Source organism: Mus pahari, chromosome 23 (assembly GCF_900095145.1).
Source record: "Mus pahari chromosome 23, PAHARI_EIJ_v1.1, whole genome shotgun sequence".
Lineage (NCBI taxonomy): Eukaryota > Metazoa > Chordata > Mammalia > Rodentia > Muridae > Mus > Mus pahari.
Window position 1 is genome coordinate 11,405,308 of NC_034612.1, and position 8,946 is coordinate 11,414,253.

Genomic DNA, 8,946 nt, shown 5'->3' on the forward strand with positions numbered 1-8,946 from the left:
CCAGCACTCTCTTCTGGCCTCTGTGGGCACTGCAGGTACACTGGATATATAAACATGCAGGCAAGCAGCACTCCAGACAGAAAATTTGAAGATTAAAATTCTAGTCTCTAGATCTCACATTCATCCCTGAGGTGTAAATCCTGTATACCATGGGCATGGGCCACTCTGGCAAGGATGGTTCACATTGATGGCCTTAGCTACTGTGCGCCTTGCTTCAGTTCATCTGCCTTGTTTCCAGATCGCTTAGAATGGCAGTCTGGGGGAAGTGGAGGAGCTTGAGTGGCTCACACTTCCACCAACTGTGTGGAGCATGCTTGTGTCTGCCGAGGAGTTCCAGTCCCCACCTGGAGGATCAAAAGTTGGTGTTACTGGGAGTTTATAGCAAGTGATTTTTGTGGGAGAGTAATTTATATCTTACATGTTGGAACTGGAACGGATGCTCATGTGATTTTGTTTTTGACACAGTTTTAGGTGTAGCACAGGTTGGTCCTCAGATCACCGAAGCTGACCTTGATCCCTGATCCCCCCCCCAGTGCTCAAAACAGAAATGTTACCACATTGGCTTTCGTTGTATAAATCCTACAGACTGTACATTAGTAGAATTTGCTTGCTCTATAGAGATAAGAAACATGATGCCCTGTTGCTTTTTCACATAAGGTCAGAGTATAGACTGCACCCTGTACCTCACCGTACATGGGCGGCCATGGAAATGTAAGGCTGTGCCTTGTACAAGGAAGGGTCTTGCAGAATAGAATGCACAACAGTAGCTTATACTCAAAACTGAATTCTGGTCGTAGGCCAAAAGTATCATCTGAAAAGAAACCCATCTAACCAAAACAGACTTTTATTTGATCAGAATTACACCCTTCAAGGACCTGGGCAGTAGTACCTCCCTCTATAGCACCAACTCCTGCAGGGGCATTTCACCAGCCATCTTGACAGCACACAGGCTGGCTCTGGGGATGCCCTAAGTATGGTCTCAACAGCATCAATGTCCAGGCACACTTGGGGCACAGGCTTCTGGCTCAGGCCTGCTTTGCTCCACCGCCCCTTCCACCCCACAGGGGTCCCACAGTCCCACAGGCAGGTAGCTAGCTCTCCCTTCCTGCCCCCCCCCGGGAAACCCTTGTGCCCGGTCACAGCTCCTCCTTCTCAGCCCCCTTCTTCCGGAAGGCAGTCAGGATGTTCAAGCTCTTCTGTAGCTCTTCTTTCTTGCTGTCACTCATCTTGTTCTCAATCAGCTTACTGATCCGGGCCATCTCTGAGGCTGGAAAGTCTTCACCTTGGTCCAGGATCTTCCCCATGATCTTCAGGTACTGGCCAGCCCACTTCTTCTCCGTTTCCTTCACACTTGGGAGGCCATCCTGTCCCTGTTTCAAGATGGCCCGTCGGGCCTCTACGCTAGAGGCCTTGATGAACTCGCCTGCCAGGGCATCGTATGCAGGCAGGCACCCAGGCATGCCCAGGTAGACCCCATGCCCCTTTAGCCAGCGCTGGATGGCTCCGACTTTAACTGCCCCACTGTACGGCACAGGATTCTCAAAGTCTCCATCCCGGAAGAGGTAGAAGACTGGGTAGTTCTCTTTGTCCAGCTTGTACTTCTCACTCAGCTCCATGTTCAGCTTGTCACCGTAGTCTGCGAACAGAAAGCACAGGTGAGGAACTAGCAGAACTGCTACAGGGCCCGCTGAGGAAGGGGGGAACTCAAAGCTCAGGGGTAGCTGAATGTGAGGCTGTACCAGAGACCTGGGTCTGAGTTCTCTTCTTAGCTGTGCAGCTATACTGTGCCCTTCAGGGATGCTTAGCTTCCCTTGGGGTTTTTGGCTGTTTGGTTTTTTTTTTTTTTGGGGGGGGGGGGTATCTTCTGAATATCGTGCCCATTACTTGCCAGAGCCTGTGGGTGTAAGGGCCCAGTCAAGCTCTGTGACACTATAGGGAGACCGCTGAGGAAGAGTCCTGTGGAAGGGTGGAGTGTTAAGTATGTGGTGGTGGCTGACACCCATCTCTGAGTTCCAGGACAGCCTGGTCTGCACAGAGAAGCAAGACGAGAGAGTGGCAGTCCCCAGGCGAGGAGCAGACACCAAGTCTGTCTTCTTTTCTTCAGACGCACCAGAAGGGGGCGTCAGGTCTCATTACGGGTGGTTGTGAGCTGCCATGTGGTTGCTGGGATTTGAACTCAGGACCTTCAGAAGAGCAGTCAGTGCTGAGCCATCTCACCAGCACCTCTTTCTTTAACGACTTTTCTATGCATCAGTGTTTTGCCTGTATGTATGTTTGTGTGAGGGTTTCAACTTGGAAACAGACTGCAGACATTTGTGAGCCACCATGTGGTTGCTGGGAACTGAACCCAGGTCCTCTGGAAGAGCAGCTTAACTGCTCTTTTATCTCCAGCCCCTAGGTCTGGCATTTAACTGCCCCATCAAGTCTTAAGGATCAGGCCCTAGGCCTGCGATGCAGATGACAGGCCACAGTACTTCTTTCACAGAGATATCAACAGAACTCATGGAAAGGAGCAGTGGTCTGGCCCAGAGTAGTCCCCAGATCAATGTCGGCCTACTGCTGCTCTTCACCAAGCTCTGAGGGAACTGACTGGGACTTGAGACAACTGTCTAGCTGCCCTGGATTAGTGTGCTAGTCAGCTAGCTCTACTGCCTGAAGTCCACAGCTGGGAGGACACAGGGAAGGTCCTGGAGCTGCAGGCCTCCCAGCTGACGTGATCTTAGTGCTCAGGTAACAGTCCAGACAGGACTGAAATCTGGTGTCTTCGGATCTCTGAGCTGTCACCACTAGATACTGGTGACCACACTTGCAGAAACTGCCCTTCAATTAGTGGTGGCTTGGGCTCATTCCAGCTACCCACCATAACCCAACTGGCACACAAACTGAAAGACAAGAACAAGAGGAAGGCACTCCCGTCCCTGCCTTACAGGGAGGGATGTGGTTCTGAGGGAAGCTTTCCGTGGGGCAGGGAGGTTTGGAAGAGGGGCACTCGCTCTCTCCAGGCATCATCTGTAGGCTGCTCTGGGGCAGCACATGCTGGGGCACAGCTTGCCGCAGGTCCCTTAGGGGATAGTTCAGAGGGTTACTTAGTTAGTCCCCGTCCCCAGTCATCCTGGACTTGTCCATACCTGAGATCCCCACCTCTGCCACCAAGAGATCCTCGCTGGAGGCGGAGTTCTCAGCCAGACGCTTGAACTCGTCTTGCTTCTCTCCATAGGGGTACTGGGTGTCGAACTTCACCAAGACGAACTTGCTTTTGGGAATGACCTGAGGGCGCACAGAGCTGAGCGAGTTGGGTGTTTAGGAACATTGAGGGCTAACCCCCTTTCCCAAGGGTCCCCTGTTTAAGACACAGGGAAACCTGTCCTAAGCTAATTCCCTTAAAGCCTAGGACATGTTTGCTTTACTGTGTGTCACACTCGGTCTAAGTTCCCACTAGCAAAAGACTGCTGCAGAAGTGGTGGTGCACGCCTTGAATCCAGCACCCAGGAAGCAGAGGTAGGTGGATCTCTGAGTTCCAGGACAGAAACAAGAAAAGACAGAGTTGTGTGTAAACCTTTCCCTCCAATGCTAGGAGACCTATGCATGCTCTTGTCCCGACACGTCTGCCATCTCAGGAGGTCCTTCTCAGTCAACACCAAATTACAAATCTGCTAAAAGCCAACAGCCAAACCAATCAGGCTGCTTTAGCTGTGGAGGTCAGACTTTTGTCAGTGCTCCTAAGACCAGAGTAACTTGTGGCAATTTCTCTGTCTTAAATTGTCCATGCCAGAATTTTTTTTAAGATTTGTTTTATGTATATGAATACTCTCATCTGCATGTAAACCTGCATGCCAGAAGAGGGCATCTAAAGTCATTACAGATGGTTGTAATCCACTATGAGGTTGCTGGGACTTGAACTTGGGACCTCTGGAAGAGTAGCTGGTGTTTTAAACTGCTGACTCATCTCTCTGGCCAGAGGCCAGAATTTTAACTGGTAAAGTTAATTTAATGACATATTTCACAATCTAAATGACTCCAGTTCAGCCAAGTATAATGGTGCTTGTCTATAATCCTAGCACGCAGGACAGGATGTAGGTCAGCTGCTGTACACGGGGAAGACCCTGTCCAACAATGATGAATACCTATACCCGTTGAACAGTTCCGTCCCTACCCTCCTTGTACCCCATCTCTGGTTTGTCTGCTCGGAATCACAGCCTTCTGTATCGCATTTCTTTGCTACCATGTTTTTAAAACGTGTTCACATTAGAACACATGACAGTACTTCAAGCCTTTCCCCCTTCTTTTGGAGTCAGGGTCTATGTAGTTGAGGCTAGCTTACACTGGCTTCCCAAGTGCACAGGTGCGTGTCAGCACACCTTGCTTAGCATGCTGGATATTTTTCCCTCCAAGTAAACCACACTATCAAGTAACAGACTCTTGAGTTGTTTCTTCCTCTTATTATTGTCAATAGCACTGCCCTGAATGTTCACACATGTATTCTGCTTGAGCACACAGATTCGATTCCAGCTGGCCTTGGTCAGCAGTTTTGCCTTCTCATCTTCAATTTTAAAACAATTACTTTTAATTCTCTGTGCATGTGTGGCTATGTGCATCTGAGTACAGGTACCAGAGGAGGCCAGAAGGGGGTGCTTGATCCCCCTGGAGCTAGAGTTACAGGCAGCCAGGAACTGAACTCTGCAAGAATGGTGTTTGCTGTTAACCACTGGGCCATCTCTCTTGCCACCTCCTCCAACCTTTCATGCTTGTAATGCAGTGGTCCCAAACTGTCGTTTTTGTCACTGGCAAACACTGAAGATAAAAACTTATTATTTTTGACATTCACTTGGTTTTACATTTAAGGATATTAACACTGCCCAGGGACATGAAAGACAGACGCCATCGGAACAGGTCACTGACACCAAAAAGTCCAGAGCTCTAAGGGCCCAGCAGCAGGAGAGACTGAAAATATAAACCAGAGCACATCCCTGTGGCCCAGCTGGCCTTGTTTCTGCGTGGAGGCTTCTTCTGTCACTCAAGGCTCAGTTCAGTTTTCCCTTCTAGTGGACAGGACTATGCTAGTCACCCATTGCTTCATTCTCTTAATGCTCGGAAACCGTATTTGGTTATTTCCTGTGCTTTCCACTAAGATGTGTATTTTTCTAAGAGTAAGGACCATGCCTGTGTTCTAGTGCATTTCTCAAGTCCCCATGTCTAGCAGGTGGCCGGCACTGAGGAATGAACAGAACCCAAGGCTTCTTAGAGAACTGACACTGCATGGTTGTGAGTCAGGGCAGGTTGAAGCAGGGTGGTGTATCAAAAGCCCAGCACAGAATCCCTACCCAGGGGCATACATTTCTAACCACAGGATGGTTGGCCACTGAAGTAGAAAGGAGATTATGGCTAACAGAAGGCAGTAGTGGTGTTCTGTATGTGTGTTTATGCGTGTGAGTACCGTGGGATGGTTGAGGTCAGAGGATAATTTGTGGGAATCTGTTCTTCCCCCTGACCACGTGGGTCCAGAGGATTGAACGCACTCTGGCTACCAGGCTGGGTGGAAGCTTGCTGAACCATCTCACAGGTCCTTCACTGGCTTTAAGAAAAGGTCATTAAGTTTCCTAGACTGGCCTTGAACTTTTGATCTTCCTGCCTCTCCCTCCCCAGTGTGACACCATGACTGGCTGAAATTCTGTATTCACTGAAAAAGAATCTGCTAAGAGCCCATCACTCCCCAGACACCATTCTAAACAGACACAGCAGTGACCAACACCGGGCCTCTCTGATGAAGCTTTCTAGTGATGGTCAAAAGAGCCAAGTTGGAGATCACTGAAAGGCAAGGCATATAACAAGATTCCTGGACAAAACACCAGGAGGCGCCCTTTGTCGTTTGGGAGAGACTGGAGAGGACACCTGTTCCCTCACGTGAGCGCAGCTCATCTAGCATGCTGTGTAGAGAGTCGGAAAAAGACATCAGGCCGGGCGTGGTGGCGCATGCCTTTAATCCCAGCACTTGGNAGGCAGAGGCAGGTGGATTTCTGAGTTCGAGGCCAGCCTGGTCTACAGAGTGAGTTCCAGGACAGCCAGGGCTAGACAGAGAAACCAAAAAAAAAAAAAAAAAAAAAGACATCAGGTACTTCAGGGCAGTGGTGGCACACGCCTTCAAACCCAGCACTAGGGAGAGTGGCAGAGGCAGGTGGATCTCTGGGAGTTCGAGGCCAGTCTGCTCTACAGAGCGAGTTCCAGGACAGCGAAAGTTACAAAGAAAAAAACCAAACCAAAAAAACAAATAAAAATCACATCAGGTACTTCATAAACATGTCATCTTCTATGAAGTATGAATGAGAAGCTGAAGAACCTGCAAGGAGTGCCCTAACGGGTGCCAAAGAGAGCACCAGGCCAGTCTGGGCAGCCGAGAAAGCGGGGAGGGGACCAGAGAAGTTACCCTTTAACCTGAGGCAGAGCTGGCAAAGAATGTTCCAGTCACAAGGAAGGGCCTCGGCGGATGGACTGAACTGTGAGCTAGGAGCAGTCAGAGAAAGCTTGTGTTGCCTGGAGCAGACTGGAAAAGGGGGCAAATGACTAGGAACTGAGATGGAATGGAATAAGGGACGTTCCCTATAGGGCTTGCTACTGTGTTAAGTAGAATCTCAAGGTGCTGCCGGGTGGCCTGTGGGGTTGGGGGTGGGGGAATGCCACCATCAGGGCAGGTCCTTAAAAGATGGAGAAGCAGCAACTGACTAAACCCACGGTGCAAAAACTGTCCTTTTTATTCACACTTGGACTATGGTATTAATAGGTTGCCATAGAGGTTGGACGGATGACTAATAAGATGCTAAATTTCTTTCTTTCTTTTTTTTTTTTTTTATAAAAAAAACTTGAATGGGTTACACGTGTAGGGGTCCTAACAGCAACCCTTTCCAAAATAGCCCTGTCCAACCCCTCGACACAGGCGCCGTTCGAGTCCCCTTCTGCGTTTCAGTTCCTCATTCTGACACATTCTGACACGACCGCGTCTCTCTAGGCTGAGCTAGCCCAATAGAGGAACTGAGAAGCTTCTGGTGGAGGCATGCACGAGGAACTGGGTCCACAGAGGCCCCTGCATTCGGCCAGCAACATTTCCACCGTCCATTTACCCAGCCTTCGAAAACAGCTTTTGTTTTAAAAAAATAAGTAAAATTGCTGAGGGTGGTGTAGTTTCTTTCGTGCCTTGACCGAGTTTTGTTCATTTCGTTCTCCGCTCCCCCAACCCCCGCCCACAAGATGCTCTCTACAGGTGGGAAACCTGCATGCACCCTTTTTAACCCTTGCCCTTTGTAGGGGGGCCCGTGTGCGGCCTGAACCCGGTTTGCACATGGCCAAGAACGCTACAATCCATCCACCGAGGAGGAGCAGACTGGCTTGCTAACCCAGTTCTCTCGGCCACCCCCACCCCATCCGAGAGCCTAGGAGCGTCGACCTCGCCCCGCCCTCCGGTCTTCCACTTGTGACTCGTGGATTGGATCTTTCCCGTCATTGTCTTCCCCCGTCGATACAGGGAACGGGACACTTAGTTCCCTTTGACTGCGCTTTTGGTAGCTTTTTTGTGTAAAAAAAAAAAAAAAAATGTAGCGAGTGCCGGGGCTGCAAGGATGCCAGGTGGTCAGGGTGCGCCCCTGCTCTGGCGACACTGGGCCTATAGGATGGTGGGACTGTCTAGGGATGGTCCCCAAGGACTACCTGCTGCTGCCACCCCTCGGGGCCTAACGTCCCCGTGGGCGCGCGCTGCCACGGGCGTCTGTCTGCACCTGCGCACGACCCCTCTCCCGCTCCGCGCCCTCATTACCTTGTAGAAAGTGACTGTGTCCAAGGGAAGGGCGCCCTTCGTGTGCAGGCCGCTGCCGCCGTGCGGAGCCAAGAGGAGCAGCAGGCCCAGGAGCACGGACAGCAGTGGGGAGAGAGAAGCGGCGCCAGGCACCCCGGCGGCGGCCATCACGCCGGATGGTGGGAGCGGGAGAGACGGGCAAGCTGCGGGCGGAGCGCTCCGAGTGGGCGGTCACGTCACCGGGAGGGCCGTCCCGCCGGCGGCGCGCAGGAGCGCACGCGGCCACGGCCAGGGCGAGATGCTCCGGCCGCCTCCCGGGTGGAAGGGAGGGGCCGCGGAGGGGCGGGGCAGAGAGAGGGAGCGGCTGCGCATGCGCAGTGGACGGAGCGACGAGTGGGCGGGGCCTCGGGAGGGAGAGCGGGCAAGGCGGGGCGGGCCTGCCGCGCACGCGCACTTGGCGCCGCTCGGCTAAGCCGGGTTCCGCTGCGTTGTCGCGCGAGGCGCCGCTTCGACCCTTCCCCTCGTTCCCGTCTCTCTCGCCTCGGAAGAAGACGTGGCGGCGGCGTCCCTGCCTTCCCTGCGCTGGGCCGTCCTGCGGTCCCTTGAGACCCGCCGCCTCCCTCGGTTAGTCAGCTGTTTGTCACTGGTAGTCGTTGCCCTGCCCTTGAGGACCCCCGGTTGCAGCTCCAGTCAGGCCCGCGGGGACACTTAGGCAGTGTGGCCTCGCGTGTCGCAGAAGGTTGGGAAAAGGCCTGTTCGCCATCGTGCTTTTTTTTTTTTTTTTTTTTTTTTTTTGGTCAGGTGTGGTCGGTGGCACAGGCCTAATTTCAGCACGAGGCTGGAGGGTGACAAAGACCAGGCTGGGCTGTCCGGTTTCAAGGACTAGCTTATGGCACGCTCTGATGGTCTTCAGCACAGGGATAAAGGCTCGAAGGAATTCCTTATTGGAGAAGACAGAGGGATCGTGACCAGCAGGCTGTGTGAGCCAGCACAAACTGGCAGGCTAGATTCTGAGTTGGAAACCAAACCTCATCCACATTCTTTGTTCCCGGAACTCGTACCCACCACATCTAAGATCCACCCTCAGCACCCAAGAAGGGAAGCACATCTTTAATCACACCACATTTTTTTTTTTTTTTTTTTTTTTTTTTTTTTTTTTTTTTTTT

At 51.8% G+C, this 8,946-nt stretch overlaps 2 protein-coding genes across 2 annotated transcripts in view; one reads left to right on the top strand and one right to left on the bottom strand.

The window, feature by feature from the left end:
- Positions 1–828: 828 nt before the first annotated feature.
- Positions 829–8,077, bottom strand: Erp29 (endoplasmic reticulum protein 29). The gene is made up of 3 exons (XM_021187221.2): positions 7,802–8,077; positions 3,129–3,267; positions 829–1,636 (listed from the first exon to the last, which is right to left on the bottom strand). The coding sequence occupies exons 1-3, from the start codon at positions 7,946–7,948 to the stop codon at positions 1,137–1,139; spliced, it is 786 nt and encodes a 261-aa protein (XP_021042880.1). The 5' UTR covers positions 7,949–8,077; the 3' UTR covers positions 829–1,136.
- A 202-nt stretch (positions 8,078–8,279) lies between these two features.
- Positions 8,280–8,946, top strand: part of Tmem116 (transmembrane protein 116) — a 39,870-nt gene continuing 39,203 nt past the window's right edge. Inside the window, exon 1 of the mRNA XM_029533816.1 lies at positions 8,280–8,404. The gene's annotated coding sequence lies outside the window, so the exon portion shown is untranslated. The remainder of the gene's footprint in view (positions 8,405–8,946) is intronic.